Raw genomic sequence first — 19,180 nt, 5'->3', positions numbered from 1 at the left:
AGCCCTGCCTTGAGCGAGAGACTCCTCTGGAATCCAGCTGTGGATTGTAGACAATTCAGCATTATAGATTTTTTTTTTTTTGTTTGTTGTTGTTTTCTTTTTTGTTTACTTCGTTTGGTTGTTTGCTCTCGGACTCCTTTAACGGCCGGGGCCCTCGGCGGTTTCAAAGAAGAACAGACACTGCCTGCACTTTATGTTTCGGACACTCGTGGGCAATTTTCTTTTTTTTTTAAACGAACTTCTCATCGACACGACACGTTTGTTCATTCGCTGCAGTTTTTTTTGTCTCCCCCCCCCCCCCCTTCATTCTCACAAGCAGAGTTTTCTTTCCTTTATTTCTTTCTGCACTTATTTGAACGATCATCACACCTGCTCTGGTCAGTGTTTTACTTTAGGAGGAGCTGTCCCCTGCCAACCTGCACATTAACGGACCGTCGCCTAAAAAGAAGGAACGTGGGGCAAGTAAAAAAATAAATCTAAAAACAAACAGAAGAAGAGACAATGTTTTCACACAACTATAAAAGACGCGGATACGTGAATCTGAGACTGAACCCGGGAGTGTCTTGTGATTGTGACTTCTCTACGAACGGATTTTAAAAAACTGGAGGAAGAAAATAATGTTTACACATGTACCACTGTATGTTGCTGTCCTCCACGTGTCCCCACAGTAACACTCGGGCTAACTTATTAATCATGTTTGCATATTATTTTTTTAAAAAAGGACCCAGCGTTTTTTTTCCTAAACACAGCCGGGAAAACTGGAAAGAAATGTGAAGATTTAACACCTTTAAGAAGCTAAAAAAAATATAGATATTGAACGGAATTTTACGTCTTTATTCGGTGGGATGAGACACAAGGATTCAAAGGAAGTATTTAGACATTGTGGTAAAAAAAGGAAGATCACAGCACTGTCATGTCTGTGCAGTAAATATGAAGCTACTTCCGGATGACTTAGGGAAGTACGTTACATTTTAGTGGCAGCAGGAAACAAGTGGCATCAAAAATGTCCCCAAATGCCATTTATTCCTTTTAAAAGTTACTTGAACAGACAGAAGCCAGAAGCGTGTGTGTGTGTCCCCCCCCCCCCCCCCTCCTCCATCCATCATGTCATACTGTTTACCACGCGGGACCTTTTCAGAGCCACAGCCCCAGGAAGCAGCGCCATCAGCAGGCCGCGTTTACACGTGAATGTTCTTGTTAATTAACCAGGGGTCTGTGGTTCCACTGGGTCAAACATCTCTGATTTACATCGGTCGATAAATGTTTGTACGAGTGTTCGACTTCATCTGAAACATCCAATTGTACGTGAACGGCTCTCCAGAGCGTTATCGTCTCTTTTCCCCTCATCGTCCTCAGTCCTGTTGCCAATTTGTTGCTGCAGATCATGAATCCCTAACATCCATTTTTTTTTATTTTTAAAGGCACAGTTCCGACGAGTCAAACTCAAAAAAAAAAAAAAAGCGACGAGAAGCTCAGACACCTTCTCGAGCTGCTGTGATCGGACTGACAGAAGATCTACGGGGTTTTTTGCGAAGAAAAAAGAAAAACTTCCAATCAAAAGAAATGTGAAAAATATTGTTATTATTATTATTATTATAATGGGTTATTTATGGCCCAGTGCTGCTTTGTACAATTTGATTTGTATCATTTGTTTTTGTTTTTTGTTTTTCTGTATGTTGCGTTGTACAGGCTGTTACATAACAAATCATATCTTCCTGATTTATAAAAAATGAAAATAAACTGAGAGACAGTATGCACAGAGGGATGGTTGAGAGATCATTCTTATGTAAAAGAAAAATTAAGAAATAAGACAAAAACCTACTGGTGCTCGTGTTTCTGTTTCTTCACATTTTATTTAAGAGTAGGAAAAAAACAACGTTCGGTCACTGACATGTTATTGCAGCGTTGCACAATCACACCTTTCCTAAATGCTGTAGACTAATTGATCGTTAAGGCCAATAGTGGGTTGTTAGTTTTTTTCTCTCTTTGCAGAATCGGTGGCTGCTGGAAAGTGAGTGAATGGAGAGAATCAGCAACTTGATAAAGAGACAAACTCGAAGTAACGAAACCACACAGTGACAGACTGTGGATCTGCTGGATCATCCTGTTGGGTTGCATAGTCGGTCACTAATCTTTCTGTAACAGCTCGGACCCTGAGTTTTCTTCTTTTTTATTTATTTGTTTTTAATTTTAGGCAATCTTTGAGCTGTTCTCTTACTCCAAGCACTTTAAACATTCTGGGAAATGTGGTTATTTACTTTTCTGAGCGTTAAATGATAAGATGGATGCCGCTGTCACGTCTGGGTGAGTTAGCCTAGTTTAGCATAAAGTCGTGGACATGAGGAAACGGTTAGCATAACTGAAAAAAATAAATCCAACTTTACTTTAATCACAATAATCGTTTATCTCCAAAAATGCTTTGCACATAACTTTCTGTAAAACCAAAAATTGCAGTATTTCTATTTCTATACCAATTACACAAACGAGATTGCGTAAAAATTTGTGTGCGTTTTACGAGTTTGTAGACGTTTTCTTTACGCCTTAAAGGTTCAGTGTGTAGAATTTAGTGACACCTAGTGGTGAAGTTGCATATTGCAGCTGAACACCCCCTCACCTCACCCTCACTTCCAAGCATGAAAGAACCCGTGGCAGCTTCAGTTGTCAAAAAAACTGAAAAGGTGTAAAAAGAGGACCTGCTCCAGATGTAAATATAATTTATTTAAATATAAAGAGCCCATTGTAAGATAAAGAAAACAACATTGAATACAATTTGGGCGGAACACAGTAGTGAAAACATCACTAGGCTTATTTTATAATAGATCCCTTTCACCTAAATCTTACACACTGAACCTTTAATGTCTTCTTCTCAGAACTCTTCCTGCTGGTTTCAGTCTTAATCCTGAGCTCCGACTCTTCCCACCCGGACATCAGAGCAGTATCGATCTTCTCAGAACACCAACAAGTGTGCAAGGTCTGGTTCCTTTAAGACCACCGGGGGTGAAGCCTAATTGAGATGCGGGAAACTGAACAGCGCAGTTTGAGTTTTTAAAGTCTCAGGACTGGAAAAAGGGAGTTAAAGGGGAGTTAAAGGGGAAATGGAGGTGTTTGCTACAAAATGTCACTGAAGCACTGGGACCAGAGGAAACCAGATCATGGATTTGAAGCAGCATTGTGTACTCGTTGAGTTTCCGTTGAGAGGAGACACACAAAACTGACAAAGACGATGTAAAAGTTTGGTTCAGCTTCATTCAAATATACATCTTAACTTCCACACACACACACACATACAGTCTTTTTCAAATATGCCAGAAACTAACAACATAAAATCCCACAGTTTTAAAAAAATAGCGAAAAAAGTTCTTTGTACACTCACAACAACTTGTAACATTTTCCAAAAACCCTGAAGCACAACATTCGCTCCCGAACACAAGTTTGTCAGCTTCAAGCTACAGTGATTGCTTTTATATAAAAAAAAAAACAAAAAAACTCATCATCACAGTAGTTTCAATTCAAATGGCTCCGTTTTCTTTCTTGAATAAATTAAACATTTATAAACAATAAGCTTCCACATCTTCAGATCCGGGATTTTTAAATTAAAACCTGCAGAGTCGGCGACAGCAGCTGTTTTTTTTTTAAGGCCGACTCACACTCACACAGGTCGTTGCCTCAACTACTTACTGCACCACACTAGAAAAACAAACGCAGGGAAAGAACCGTAAGTTAAAAGATGCTGTAGTTTACAAACAGTAAAACACAGGCTGCCCTCTTGTTCTCTTTGAGCTTACAAAAAAATTCCAAGATTTAGCTTTTGCAACTTGGACACGTGATCCCCTAGCTCCCAGTTTCCCCAGTGCACTCTGACTCCTCTCACCAGGATTCACTCACTCTGATAGTTCATGTCAGGGGAGAGTTCAGCAGAGGGGTGTGGGGGGGGGTGCGACCCCGGGAGGCAGAGCGGGACAGCCAAACTATGGACGTTCTTTTTTTTTTATCTTGTGGAGATGGAGGTACCAAGAAGAGAGACAGATGAGGACAAGTGGATGGTTCTCCCATAATTCATTTGTGGCTGGTTGTGGGACGAAAGTTCGAGGGGGGTTTACAGATAAAAAGGAGACAAGGGGAGGTCACTAAGGAGGAGAGGAGGAGGAGGAGGAAGGAAGGAAGGCGAGCAGCAGTTTGTTTAGAGATCTGTTTTGTCTCTCGTCTACGTTACAGAAGTATTTTTTTGTTGTTGTTTTTCCTCCACGTGAGCAGCTTCAGAACTTCTTGGGGCCCCAGGCGGACGTCTGCTTCGGGGCCACGCTCGTCCCAAACGTAGGGAAGTCCTCCGCGCTGCTCATGTCAGGAGCCTGAAACAAACAAAGTGAAATAAAGTGTTTTTACTTTCTCTTTTCTTTAATCTACATTTTACACAGCTTCTGTCCAAAGCTTCTTCTTTCAACCCATTGAGGGAGACATTACTAAAGAGATCAGAAGCCCGTCCCCACCTTGTCCCCTGATTCGTTCCAGGGAGCGTCCCGCACCACAAAGCCCTTAGCAGGACCTCCGCTGCCATCGTCCCCTCCTCCTGCGCCTCCTCCACCTCCACAGCGGGACGGAGGCTTCATGTACGCAGCCAAGGTCTCAGTCTCTGTTACGCTGAGCATCTGAGAGAGAGGAGAAGAAAGGAGAGAAGATCCTTGTTGGATACTGAGGCCCATCACCTTCTGTGCCAGAATGGAAACACTGAATATTAAATCTATCTTGGCCGAGCTGAGGCTGTTCTCACATATTCCTCCTCCAGGTTGAGCAGGTGGTCGACGGCGTTGTCCACCGTCTCTGGAAGACCCGTCACCGTCACCTTGTCCGGCTCGTCGGAGCCCGGCTGAGGAAACCGTATATCCACCTGGAAACAGACATATTCAGGATTCAGAAAATTAAACCATAACGAACATATAACTCAGAGTACAGCCTTTAAATATAAACAAATCCAACCTTGAACTCCTCCATCAGCTTGCGGATGGCCTTGCCCCGGGCGCCAATGATGCGAGCGTGGGTCCTCGGGTCCAGGCGGACCTCTTGACTCACCATCTCCTGCAACTCGGCCACCAGCTGCTGGATGGCCTGACGCCCCTCCTCCACGTTCCGCTCGTACCCAGAGATCACGATCAGATCCTGGGAGGGGAGGTCGGGCGACGGAAAGGAAAAATAAAAAGATAGATCCATGAAAACATAGGTGAAGGAAGAGGAAAGGTTTTGGATCAGATGAAGGAGGAACGAGGAGTTAAAAGCACAAACCTGCTGCTCGTCTCCTTTGTCTGGGAACTGGATGCTGACGTCGTGGTCTTTCCGGATTTGAGAGATGACTGCTCCCTTGCGGCCGATGATCTTGGGATGAAATTTGGGATCCACAGACAAGGTCACCTTGAAGCTCCTCAGGGCCTGGGAGGAAAACAAGCAGGGAGGTTCAGTGATATATCAAACACTCAGATATGTTCACACGTCTCGAGATCTCTTGTGGACGCAATAAAATGACCAGTGCGTTAATAATCTGAATATTTGTGTTTTCATTTTCAGCTCAAAACCATTCAACGTGTACTGGAAGCTAGATGGATGATAGATGGATGAATGGGTCATTTACTCTGTCCTCCTGCTCGGCCTGCAGGTCCTTCACCCTCTCCAGCAGACCCAGCTTGGCTCGCTCCACGTTGGCCTCCAGACCCGTCACCTTGATCACATCCAGCTGCTTCTCAGGCTGCGGCACCCAGATGTTCACCTGCACGCGCACACAATCGATCCCGGATCACTAACACTGTCTCTTCCGTGCACGTGAGTTTAATTCATCACAATATCCAAGCGTGTGTCCGACAGCGGCGTGTTGTCTCTTGGCCAGAAGATGGCGCCAGAGTGTGAGCTCACCTCGTACTCCTCCATCATCTTCCTGATTCCACTGCCCTTCTGACCGATGATGTAGCGATGCAGCTCGTACGACACCTCCACCTCCTCCGTGATGGGCACCAGCGCCTGAGGGAGGAGGCGGGAACAAGATTAGAGAGAGGATGATAGAGAGGTAGGGGGGGGGGGGGGGAGAGACAGAACAACATGGGGCCCACCAGTAGGGCAGCTTTGGCCGGCTCACACTTCTCCGCCCGCCCAGAGATAACGATGGTGTCACACTTGCGGGGGACGAACTCCGCCTCTGGACTGACTTCACCATTTTCCTGTGGTGGAGGCTCCTGACCTGAAACTACCAGGAAAAAAAGATCACAACACAATACAATAAAAATTGGTTGAGTACATTTTCTTTAGTTGCATTACTAACCGTTATTAAGTAATAAATGGTAAATACTGTGTGCATGGAGTAACAACATATCAGAGACCCTGTACCTGCAGAGAGCTGTGTTCTCTCTGTGCAAGTGTCACAGCTGTAGCTACTGTTCCTCTGCGTGTTGTGTTTCTGACCTGCGGCGCTGTCGTCCCTCTCGGGGAACTTGATCTGAACCTCGTGCTCCCGGGTGATGAGCTGAATGCGGCAGCCTTTGGGCCCCATGATGGCGCGGTGGTAGCGCTGAGGGATGGCAACCTCCACGCTCACCTGGGACTCCTGCTCCAGAGAGAGAGAGAGAGAGAGAGAGGGGAGGGGAGGGGGTGAGAGGAGGAGGAGGAGGACACAGCTGGGTGACAACGGTGCCGACACCAAACACAACACAGAGCTTCAGGAGAACTGGCAAGAATCACATTAGACTATTTAGATTTAGCTTTGACCTGAACATGGATATTGAAGATTACAGATATCTATCGCCAAAAGTCATTGAATCTCTGGAAGGTGTCTGACCAGGTCCTCGATGATCTCCTGGATGCGTTTCTTGGCGGCCTCCACGCAGTCCTTGGCTCCCTTCAGGGTGACCCGCTGGCTGTTGGCCCCCGTGCGAGGGAAGCTCACGGCCACGCCGCCGTACTCCTCCGCCAGCTCCCGCAGCACCTGGCCTCTCCGGCACACAAAGTGCCGGTGGTGGCGGACGTCCACAACCATGGTGTCCTCCACCACGTCGTCCTGGAGGAAGGAGGAGGATCAGAAAAGTGTTTGGATTCAAAAAGGAGATTTTTCTAAATATGACACTGGTGATTGTTGGAGATTAGAATGAACAGTGTGTGATCACCAGGTTTTTCACCAGACTCTCCAGTTCCCTCTGGGCGTGACGGACGGCCTCCTCCTTCCCCACGATGGTGATCAGCTCCTGCTCCGTGTCGTCTGGAGACGGGAAGATGATCCTCGCCCCCGTTCTGTCTCGCACGCGCCGGATGTTCGCCCCCCCGCGGCCGATCAAGAATTTATGGTACTCTGGTTTCGCCTGCAGCTCAGCGGTGAAGTTGTTGACTTGCTGAAAAGCGTGGGAAGGAAAGAGGACATGAAGGAGGATGTTAGTATTTGTCTTCTGTTCCCCTTCTCTTTGCAGCTTCTCACGTCTGAGTCATTTGAAGTCAGAACCTCCCACCAACCTTCTCCTCAGCCAGCTGCAGCAGCTGCTTCTTGGCCTTCTCCACCTCTCCGACGGGGCCCCTGATGGTGACCTTGTCGGAGCCGGAGCCCTCCGAGGGGAAATGGATGTGGACGCCGCCGCAGTCCTCCATGACGGAGCGCACCAGGCAGCCTTTGGAGCCGATCAGAGAGTTGTGCAGTTTGGCTGGGATGGCGACCTCCGTCTCCTTGATGTTCGCCTGGTGAGGTGAAGAGAGGCAGATGGACGATATCATGTATTTGTGTTCCCAGAAAAAAAAACGTGTGAGCAGCGCAGATGAGTAACTCTCACCAGCTCTCTCTGGATGGAGAGGATTCGTTCTCTCGCCGCCTCACAGTTGCTCTTCTTGCCCGTGATGACGATCGTCTCCGAGTTGCTGTTCTCGGTCGGGAGGTCGATCTTAGTGTTGGTCTCTTCACGGATCTGGTGGTGGAGCAAATAAATTATGATATATATTGATGTTAAATCCCTGTGTAGCTTGTGAGACTCGAATCATTCCAAGTGACTTTGGTCAAACATGTAAGTCTCACCTTTTTGATGTTGGCGCCGCCCTTACCGATGATGTTTTTGTGAAACTGCTTGAAGATGGGAACGGAGAGCGAGAAGCTGCTCTCGATCTGCAAAAGAAAGAACGCTGCTGCTGTGAAGTCAAGAAGAAGAAGAAGAAGAAGAAGAAGAAGAAGAAGAAGAGCGACTGAGATGGAGCAGTGACAGGAAGCAGAGGCTCGTACCAGGTCCGCGATGACCTTCTGGAGGAACTTGGCACATTTCTCCACCTCGTTCTTCGGCCCTCTCAGCTGCACGATGTCACTCTTCTGCGCCGGGTCGGGGAAGTTGATGATGACCTGGAGGGAGAGGAGATAACGCTCGTCACTTTGTTATTTAACGATGAGGAGGAAGAGAGATAAAGCGTCCGGGGGGAGGGGGGGAGGGGGGGAGGACACTCACCTCGGGGAACTTATCTCGAACTTCTTTTATCTTCTCTCCCTTCTGGCCGATGATTGTCCGATGGAGCTTCTGCTCCACGATCAGATCTTTGGTGCGTTCGTTTTCCTGAGAACGGGAGAGAAGCGTCAACATAAGCGATAAGAGGCTTTTGTGGGGGGCGTTAGGTCACATGGTACAACGCAGAGCTCCGCCTCTCACCATCCTCTGGACCATCTCGATGAGTTCCCTGCGCGCCAGCTGGACGCCTTTCGGGTCTCCCTCGATCCGGACCAGACCACTTCGCTCCGAGTCCTGGGGGATCCGCACCGACACTTTGTACTGCTCCTTGATCCGATTGACTGCAGAGGGGGGGGACAGGAGGGAGGGAGATGGATGATGTGATGTAACAGTGACATTGCAACCTACATCTCTTTGGGATCAAACACCAGCCTCCTACATCTCTATACTTTATGCTGTGAAACTTTCCTCCCAGCACTGCAGCTGCCCCAGTTCACTCACTGTTTGCTCCGTTCTTCCCGATGAGGTGTCTGTGGAAGCGCTGGTCTATGATGACCTCAGTGTAGTCCATCCTCACCAGCTGAACAAACAGGGAGATTTCAGATGTTTCACAGACTTTGTTAAGGTACAACATGGTGCAGAACTGAATCTGTCTCTTCTCTGCTGTTTCTAATATGAGGAACGTGAGCAGAAGATCATCCGGGTGAGACAGGACACCGTATTCTCACTCCAGATATTTCCCTTGGGGAGCAACTGACTCGGACATTTCACTTAAATCTCCGGAGTTCATATTTTCTTTATACAAGTTCTTTAAACCGACACTATGTAGAGAAACTTCACCGAGGTCCTTCTCAGATGTTGGACCAGCCTTTGGTTGGTTCACGTTCTGTGCCGGAGCTTTTGTTAAAAAGAGGCTGATGAATGAATGAATGAATGAACGAGCACCAACCAGGTCCTTGATGATCTCCTGTAGCTGGGCCTGAGCCAGCTCCACCTCCTCCGTCGGCCCCTCCAGACTGATGCGCTCTTCACCGTCTGTAAATTCGATGTGCACCTAAAAACACACACACACACACACACACACACAAACACACAGAGAACACTCGATCAAAGAGCCGCTTGTCCCGCCCGACTTTGTGTCGATTCTCCTAAATCCCAAAGCTCAATAAACACGTCTCAGTTTCCAGCTTTAAGTCTCCTCTGCCAAGCTGCTGTCACTCTCTGCTGCCAGCTCCTCCTCCCTCCTCACCTCCTACGTGAAGCACTGAAATACTGTTTTTTACTTCTACAACACGGAAGGTCGCACACGCCGCCTTGTCATGTTGCTGCATGTGGGATTTGTGTGTTTCATCTCGGCTGATCTCCTCTTTTTGCTCTCCCTCTTACCCGTGGTAGCTGATGTGTGATCCGCCCGATGTTCTGCCCTTTCTTGCCAATGATGAATCGGTGCAGCCAGGCCGGAGCGGTGACCTCCACCACCATCACGCTCTTGGCCTGCACACACACACACACCAAAAAAACCACCATTCAAAACGTATCCCTCGATTCCAGTTATTTTAACGGCATTGATATTGGAAGAGCATGTCCCACACTCCCCCCCCCCCTCTCCTCCTCACCTTGGCGTAGACCTGTGTGAGTGCTGGTCCCAGTTTGTCGGGCTCCCCCCTGAGGATGATGGTCTCCGAGCAGGAGTCCAGAGGAGGCATCTCCACGGACACCCCCGTGGTCTCCAGGATCTCCTGCAGGGTGTTGCCCTTCGGACCGATGATGTACTTGTGCTGAGATTTCTTCACCTCCACCGAGATGGTGGTGGTCTTCCTCTTCTGTGGGGGGGGGGGATTACAGGATTGTGATAAGCAAATGACAAGAACAGGAAGTGGAAAGAACACAACAGATAGGAGCTGAAGTGAAAAAGAGGGTAAGAAAGAGAAACAAACAGACAGAGGTCGAGCAAGAGGGCAGCGAGGAGAGCGAGTGAGTGAAAGCACGAAGGCAACAGAGGAAATTCATTTGTTTTCTCCTCTCATACATATGAGCTAAATTGCATTAGCATTCTCATCCTGTTGTTCCCGGGTAAAATCCAATTTTCTCTCCGCATTATCTCCGGCTCGCCCGTCCCCGGCGCTTATCTGCTGCACACACACACACAAACACACACTTCCTCTCCGCACTTCATCCGTCCATCTTTAATAGGTTCTAGCGGCGTTGATAGAAAGCTTGTCATTCCAAAAACACACACACACACACACATACAAACAGGTTGTCTAACTGTATCAAACATGTTTTATGATAGAGGAGGTTTAGGATCTAGGCCGTGGAGAGGATCTGTCTACCACCTGCTGCTCCACTGTTTGGGTTTACTCCTTGTTTTTGATTCTGTGTTTTGTTCCGTGTCTCCATTGAGAATTTTTGGTGTTTTTCTTAATTTAGAAGATTTGAAATTTGGATGAAAAAGAGCCAAAAAACATCGGTTGAAATAATCATCACCAGACTGGTTGATAAAATGAAAATATATTCAGCCCTTCCTAAAAGGATTATAGACAGAAAATGGAGTAAAGTAGCAGCAAAGAGAATTTTAGAAGATGCAAATTAACTGATATTTTCGATTCAGATGTGACGACACAAATTGCATTTAAGGATTTGCCAGTTTTGCCAGAAGAGACTGAGACAAAGGTCCAGATTTCCCCCTTAAATTCAACAACCAGATTCCACAGCTAGATACAAAAATTGCCTTTTCACATATGAATATCACAGCTGTGGGAGCTTTCACACATACCTTGTTCGATCCTGACCTTCTCACCTTCTACATTTGGTCTGACCCTTAAAATAATGAGTGTGAAAAGTGGCTCGGAGAACGCCCTGGATCACACTGAACCAAATCATGGTTCGTTTGCAGAGTGAGATCATTTTGTTGGCGGCAGCGCTTCGGCCGATATCATGGTTGAACCAGCAGGGCAGTACCTTGTCCTCGTAGATGGCTCGAATGCGGTTCACCGCCAGGGCCACGGCCTCCTTCTCCCCGGTGATGACGATCTCGTCCTTGGGCAGGCTCGGCGGCGGGATGCTGATGCGGGCGCCGGTCTCCTGGCTCAGCTCCTGCACCAGCCGGTTGTGGGCGCCGGCGATGAAGGGGTGGAAGGCCTTCTCCAGGGACAGACGCTCCACCGCACGCTTGTCCTGGTGAGTGGGTGTGTGAGGCGGTAATCACTCGGTCAGACAACAGAATATGTAAATATTGGGTTTTTCAAAGATACCGAAATGAGACTTTGGCGATTAGAGAGGCGGGAGTGTCAAGAAGCGATCCAATATTCTATCAAGAGTACGATTAATTATGTATAAAGAGACAGTTTCATCCTTCATGAGTGGGAAAGAAACCAAAATCATTAACATGCATTTATCCCTGTACTCTTAACCTACTCCCTTTTTTTTTAAAATCACACCACAGCTTGATGCCGACCTGTTCCGCGTGGATGAGCAGGATCTCGTGGCGAGCCTTCTCGATGCCCTCCTTGGTGCCGGTGATGCGGATGTTGGTGCTGGGGTCGTCGGGTCGTGGAATAGCGATCTTCGTGGCCGTCTTCAGCTCCAGCTCCTGCAGCTTCTCGCCGTTCTTGCCGATGACAAACCGATGGTGCTCCTTGGGGATGGCCACCGTGGCCGAGGCCTGGAGAGGTAAGAGGGAGAAGGTGATCCAGAGCAATAAAACTGATTTTATTCTGATTATTTAAATATCTATAAAGGTTCAGACACGGTTCAGTTTCCCACATAAGATGCAGGTTTTCTCATAAAGTGCTCACACAGAAGGGAAAGAAAAAGAGGAAGGATTCTATTTTTCTAAAACTGCAGCTCAGCTAAACAGGTGAACCTCTGTGAACCCACTGAAGTGGAAATCAGCACGTTTGCCGACTGAAGCCCACAGAGGCCGCCCTCGGGAGCTGACGGTCATTTTTCACCTCAACTTTTTCTTTGCCAAAATGTCCGACCCTGGAAGCAACTCGGGTTTTTTCTCTCTGCTGCTAATTCCTCAGCCTCCTTGTTTATGTGTGGACGGAGCCATCTCCTCAAAATTAAGAACCGTGACAGAGAAAAACTGAGAAACACAGATTAAAGTAAAAGATTGCCGCGTTAAAACTTGTCGGGTCCCATTCGTCAGCTGAAGCGGTGGCGCTCTCCTGCCCTGCAGTAGTTTCCAGAGGTATCCATTATCGGGACGTAAAAAAAAAAACTTGCAAAACTACATTTCTGTCAAGCTAATGAGGATTTAACATCTCTATAAATACAAACTGTACCAGCACGCACAACTACAACTGTGAAGTAAAACTTGCAATATCACAACTCCAAGCTAGGAGTAGCCATGCACTGATTGAACCTTTCTAAGCTTGTACTTGCTGCTTCATTGGTAGTTTCCGATTCCATCCCATATTATAATGGGATGCATTGTGTTTTAATTATCTGCTTATGTAACCCAACAGATCGAGGCAAGAAAACTTTGTGCACCACAACATGAAGTATTTTGACATTATATAAACACAACAAAAAATAGAGAGGGAACCTTCCCCAAGGCCAAACATTCCCATTAATTCATATCAGTTCCCTAAATAAGCCGGATGTTTCTCAATAAAAATCAATGAACTATTCCCTCAGAAATCATTGAAACTAGGGATTAAAATACATCTTTCAACCAAATTTCAAGAAAATTGGTTTGGTAGTTTTTGCGTCATCCTACTGACCAACAATCAGACAAACATCATCTCCTTGGCAGACATGGATTTACCTGAGTCTGCAGGCGAGCTACAATTTCCTTGCGAGCCTTCATGACAGATTCCAGTTTTCCCGTGACCATGATGGACAGGCCTTGGTCTTTGGCCAGGGACAGCTCGATGTGGGCCCCCGTCCGCTGCATGATCTCCAGACACACTTTGGCCTCCTCGCCCTCCCCGAACTGGCTGTTGTCCTTGTAGCGCCGCTCCTCCAGGGGCACGTGGAAAACCTGGGGACGGAGCAGGAGGAGGTGCACAAGGGATTGAGCAGATTTAACAGCATTGAAATAGGTCCAAATTTAAGCAGATAAATGTTTGACGTGTGGTAGCGATGAAGTTTGCAAAGCAGAAACTGAAAGCAATGTTCTTCTTTCCTCAGTGGCTGCTTGACTGACCTGGGTGATGACAGAGGCTTTGATGGGCCTGATCTTGCCGCCCCACGCTGCAGCCGGCTCCCCGGTCTTCTCCCCTGGTGCTCCCTTCTCCGGCAGCGGGGGGAAGGCCTCCAGGTAGGTGGGGATGTAGGCCTCATCCTCCGGGACGCAGCCTGGCCCGGAGAGATCAAGATATAAAAAAAAAAAGGTAAAGATGAAGGAAGAAAAACAGAGTGCACGTAAGAATGAAAACAAGATCGAGTATAAGACCGAGATGAAAAGAAAGATGCTGATAAAACCTGTTTCTAGATAACATCACATACAGGATAAAAAGAAACAAGCAAATGCATAACGACAAGTAAGAGAAAATCTAAATTCCTTTCCCTAATCTTTTGGGCTGATGGGTGGCTCTAAAGTAAAAAGAGGTAAGTAGACGTTACCTGTGAGGTCCTGGTCCTTGAGGCCGCTGCGATGCTCCGCAAAGCTCTCCGGGGTCAACACTGCCACTGAGCTCATGGTCCAAGACTTATTCCGCTATTCCACTGAACGGGGAGAAGGATGGTGAACAAAAAACAAGAATAACTTAGACCCTATTACCTCTGAGGAGACGATCAGCTGCTGCATCTGCACGAAATGTCATATTCACCGAGAACTGACGGCACAGTCGGAGAACACAGACAGAAGCGCCACTTCTAAGTGTGTCTTGTGTTGTCCCTCCCTTGAATGAGCTGCTGTCTATTCTCTCCTGAAGCTCGAGGTCGCCTCTGTGGTATTGATAGTCTGCCACTGAGGCAGCACCCCCCCCCCCCGCAACCTGAGGTGCTCAATTAACACTTCCACCGGCCTCAGAAAAACACACAGTGATACACAAAGCCTCAGGGGGCAGAGGGTTATCACAAGTCACACACACAGAGCTGCCCCCCCCCCCCCGCTAATAAACAACTGATGCTCACATTCCTACGTGAGGCAGAATCACAGGATCTTGTCAGGTTACGTTTATCCTACAGCAGGTCAACCGTGTTTTGCATGAGCGTTTTTTTAAAGAGTGAAATCCCCCCGAAAAATAAACAAAATCTGCTCGAAGGACTGAGCACGAGAGACCAGCTCTGTGAAAGCAAACACAGCCTTGGGAATTCAGGGAGAATATTGTTTTGTTTTTATAAGCAAATAAAAAATAGCTTGAATGTCTAAAAACCAAACGTTTACGAGCTCCTCATCAAAATGAATCTCCAATTAACGGCTGACGAGAGAAATCAAGTCTCTTATGTCTCTCCCTTGTTTTTCTAGTTAAACTCACGTTGTGAAGTTATCATTGTTTCACGATGACACTTACTTCTATTCAATATTATTTTATGTTTGTGCCGACAGCGGAGATGTTTTTCATAACCAGGCATGCAAATTCATGTGCTGATCTGTTGTGTGATGCTTCGGGCTGAGCACAACAGGGACTTTGTGTCTTTATCTCAAATCTATGAAATGTTCCGCTGGGGTTTCTTTTATTCTCTTGAGGTGTTTTTGTGTTTGCTCCCGGTGTGAAGTCAGATTATAAGATGTCATGTGAAATCCAGAGGAGACGCTGCCTCACAGAAGAGAGAGGGAGCGGTAGGAAAAGAGTGCAAGAGGGATGTGGCGGAATAAAACACAAAATATACAGTAAGGCTCAGTGTAAGCTCTGAGCTCAAGCAGCAGTAGCTTAGTCCACGGAACAGAGCAATCCAGACTTACCTGCAAAGGGTCAATTGCCAGAGAGTCCGTCCAGTTAGTGGCTACCGCGGTCGCTTCAGTGTGAGTGTGTGGTTCAGCTCCTGGATGCACGGGGAGGAAACAAGACGAGCGGTGAACATGTTGAAACCCAGAAAGGCTCTACTGGCACAGACACTGGGTTGATACTGTAAACACCCACACCGCAGTGCACCTCGCACAGTGTGGGTCTGACTCCCTCTCCCCTCCCTCGTCCACATCTCTCCACCAATGGTCACTGCGTTATCCGGTCATGTATTAAAACGGCCCTGAGAGTTTTTTAACTTTTAAAAATAATACATCTCTTCAGCCCCATGTTGTTTTACACTGAGTTCACAAAGGGTCCTACTTTGTGAACACCCTGATCTGTAACTTATCACAGACTCCTGCTGTGTGACCAAAGACTGATTGTAAGAGTTGTTATTGTTTTGTTTTGTTAAACCTCCCACCACTAGGGGGCGTTGAGTCGCTGTCAATGAGGCATGAGGTTCATGTAATCATGGGGGGGTCACTTGACACAGGTGTTGCTGGTAAGACGCAAACAGTTAATGGGAGTAATGGCTGCGAAAGGGAAGGTTAGGATTTCTTGTGTCTAAGTTGTTTGAGGGCAACAGGAAGTGGATTGTTGTTTTGGAAGCTGGACACTTTTCTGCACGCGTCAAAAACATTTAAACACAATTAATCAGTAACCGTAATGGCTTCTTTGGATTGGCAACGTGGTGACTGCAATAAGTCCACAGCAGCTTCATCGAGGACAGCGTGGGATTTCTGCGCGTGCGCACCGGAGCTGCGGATCACGCACGGAGGAAAAACGCAACTTCTGAACACCTGCACGTCGGGCTGCCACGCAAAGGTATGTGTGTAGCGACACCTCCAGCTAAAGGAATGGTCGTTGGTGTAAATGTGTCGCGCACGTAACTTTGCACGTAAAATCCAATGCATAGATACGATATCAACGAACTGAGCGCGTATTCACAGAGATGAACTTGCGTAATTGACTTTGGATGAAGAACACGTTCCTGATTCTGAACAGAGATTTAAAAAAAGAGATATTTGTGGATTTTATGGGTGATCAAAGGAAAGACGAAGAGAAACATGAAACTCTGATGGAGAAGCATGAAATGTGGTTCAAGGTGACAAATCCTCAGTATCGATGACTTCATTGCTGATGTAAACAAATTGTTGTCTTTCAATGAAATTTGCCTTTAACGCTGAAAGTGTCAATATTAATGATGCTGGTTAACGTGGAGCCTCAGGACAGCGTTTGAAATGTTGAGTCTCATTCTTCCCATAAAGGTTCAGGTCGGGAAAAAAGTAATGTGTCAAAAAGCTGCAAGTCTACAACATCATCTGCACGGCTTCCAGCAGAAAGCACTGCACCCATGGCCCGTGCTGCTTGGAGGAGCAGGAGGAGCAACTATGAGGGAGAAAGGAGCAACTACAGCAAAAATGATCACTGTTAAATTCCTCGGATCATGGAAGTGTTTCCAAATGCACATCTGGATGGAATGGAATCCTGTTTCAAAAAAGGGAGCAGCACTCAATTCTCACGCTGATCAACACAACCCACAGCAAGAAGGATCTTCCAGCAGAAACTACTTCTACTCGGTCAACAGTGGAGGAAACGATAGAAGCGGATGAATGTGAAAATAAAAATGCAGACAAGCTTCAAGTGGCAAACATCTGGTCGATCAGATTTATATCCTGGTGATTCCAAAGCAATCCTTGAGTACCTGGAGATCTCTGCAGTCTGTTATAAAGACAAACTGAAGTGTTTACGTCTACTGAGCCAACTGTGCATGCAACCAAGAAAACATTTCAGAGACATTCTCGATTTGCTGTTGCCAAAGTCCAAACTAAACCAGGAGAGAGAGATTGTAGGTGTTTTGGTGAATGATGCATGAAATAATTTACAGACTGATTTCCTGCTTTAGAAACACAGAAAAGACGAGGAAGTGTAAAACCTCCTGAAACCAGGTTGTGTGTGTGTGTAAGTTGTATATGATAGTTTTAATGTATGTGTTTGTCTGATGACTTCACTTTTACTGTTGACAGAAACTAATCTGATTAAATAAAGGCTTATACAAATAAACAAGAAATATTAAGACCATTTATTCAATATATGTATCCATCTACATGTATAATTACAGTGCAGAATAAGACTTTATACAAATCTTATTACCTTTTTTTAAATGTTATAAATAAAACACCTCTACTTAATAATTATTTAAATTACATTAGATCTGATTTGCATGGATTTACTTAAGCAGCATGATTTTTTTACATTCCTCTTCATTTCAATTCCAACGGCTGGATTTAAATCCATTTGATTGATTTAATCAGAAGAGTGAATTTAGTTATTGTTCCTTCGCTCTTCTAAACAAATGTCAATCGAGCGAGGAAACTTGGAGGAGAGGAACTGAAACAAAGAGCTCGGTGCGTGCGTGCGAACAACCGGGACCAACAACACCGCTGGGTTCACCCCCTCTCCTCCCGATGCTAACGAACCGTGGACCGGGGAGGGGGACCCTAATCCACCCGTGCACGGTGCTGCCCGAACCACCAGCATCTCTCCACCTGCATCCCTCCACCTTCTAGCTAAGAGGATGTTAGCTCGGAGGGTTCGAACGCCCGGCGAGCTGCAGCCAAAACGCGCTCCAAGCCGCGCTAGCCTCGCGGGCTAAGCTAGCGCGGCGCTCCGACCTCAGCACGGGGATGATTAGGCGCAAGGACTTTCTGATAATCGGCTGGAGGGAGCAGGGAGATAACCAGCCCCGCTAGCACCGGGGGAGCTAACCGGCTAACCCCGCCTGCTGCTGCCGCTGATCGCTCCGGACGCACCTGCTCGTCCGCCCGCCACCTCCAGGGCTCCCACTCCCTCCGGACAATTAGGGAATAAAAAAGGCAGAATAAACATAAATAGCGGATTCCTACCTGACAGAGAGAAATCTAGCGGAGGGTGTGTGTGCGTGTGACAGGTGATGGTGTAAACACAGATGTGATTGGTCTGCGAGCACTTCCTCTGTCGGCGGAGGGACACGAGCGCACACCCGGGTTTAGAGCAAATGCCGCAGTATCTGTGCGCAGCGGGGAGCCTCCACGTCAGATAGACCCACGTCGCGCCGCGCGTGTCTCCCTCAACCCAAGCTGATGGTCGATTACACCGACCTGGACCCACGCGCGGTGTACCGTTAGTTGATGGATCAATGGAAGCGGGTGTAAAGTGATCAGGTCCCGTAAGCGTGTCACGTCCATCAGAGCGACCGGGTCTACTTCTCATTCATAACGGGACTGGTGCGCTCTGCAGGAGGCACAGAACTTCTCCAAGTTATCTACAGCTCATGTGTCACTAAATAAACTGGTTAACCACGAAATATATATAATATATTTGTGCACAAATAAAGTGATGATAAACTGCAGCAAGTGGAAAGTGAGAAATTAATTCATAATTTGAGTCAGAATTATGATAAAGTTTAAATGATCAACTCCATATAACATTACAAGAAATGTAATCCAAATGTACACTCTAAGTCAATCTGATATTGTTGACTTTGTATATTTACAACTAATATAATAATAATCATTTGCAGATCAAAATGATGACTTAGTGTCAAGTGCTTCATGAGACAGTCGGTATTGTGAGTTATACAGTAAAAGTAAGGAGGCGACAAGTTAACATTGTGACAAAGTATGAGTCAAAATGATTAGATGTTCAACATGAGATGGAAAATATGTATAAGCTTCTAGATAAAAGTTATAAAAGTGACTAAATTGAGTTGAAAAATTCTAAATGATTAGATGGAAAGTCAGTTATTGAGTTGACTATCTTGAACTTTTGGCTTTGTACATTCTAATTATGAGA

General features: G+C 46.5%; 1 protein-coding gene across 1 annotated transcript; it reads right to left on the bottom strand.

Moving 5' to 3' along the window:
* Positions 1 to 2,697: 2,697 nt before the first annotated feature.
* Positions 2,698 to 18,363, bottom strand: hdlbpb (high density lipoprotein binding protein b). The gene is made up of 28 exons (XM_053416364.1): positions 18,253 to 18,363; positions 15,304 to 15,383; positions 14,019 to 14,120; positions 13,600 to 13,751; positions 13,219 to 13,434; positions 11,902 to 12,108; positions 11,406 to 11,621; positions 10,061 to 10,267; positions 9,831 to 9,938; positions 9,394 to 9,498; positions 8,946 to 9,024; positions 8,646 to 8,785; positions 8,448 to 8,552; positions 8,231 to 8,344; positions 8,030 to 8,116; positions 7,791 to 7,922; positions 7,480 to 7,698; positions 7,140 to 7,361; positions 6,815 to 7,033; positions 6,442 to 6,583; positions 6,093 to 6,226; positions 5,899 to 6,003; positions 5,621 to 5,755; positions 5,278 to 5,421; positions 4,975 to 5,154; positions 4,769 to 4,885; positions 4,488 to 4,646; positions 2,698 to 4,349 (listed from the first exon to the last, which is right to left on the bottom strand). Exons 3-28 carry the CDS (start codon positions 14,092 to 14,094, stop codon positions 4,257 to 4,259), a joined length of 3,813 nt encoding a protein of 1,270 aa, XP_053272339.1. The 5' UTR covers positions 14,095 to 14,120; positions 15,304 to 15,383; positions 18,253 to 18,363; the 3' UTR covers positions 2,698 to 4,256.
* Between the last annotated feature and the right edge of the window lie 817 nt (positions 18,364 to 19,180).

Source organism: Pleuronectes platessa, chromosome 23 (assembly GCF_947347685.1).
Source record: "Pleuronectes platessa chromosome 23, fPlePla1.1, whole genome shotgun sequence".
Lineage (NCBI taxonomy): Eukaryota > Metazoa > Chordata > Actinopteri > Pleuronectiformes > Pleuronectidae > Pleuronectes > Pleuronectes platessa.
This window is presented reverse-complemented; position numbering and strand designations above follow the sequence as displayed.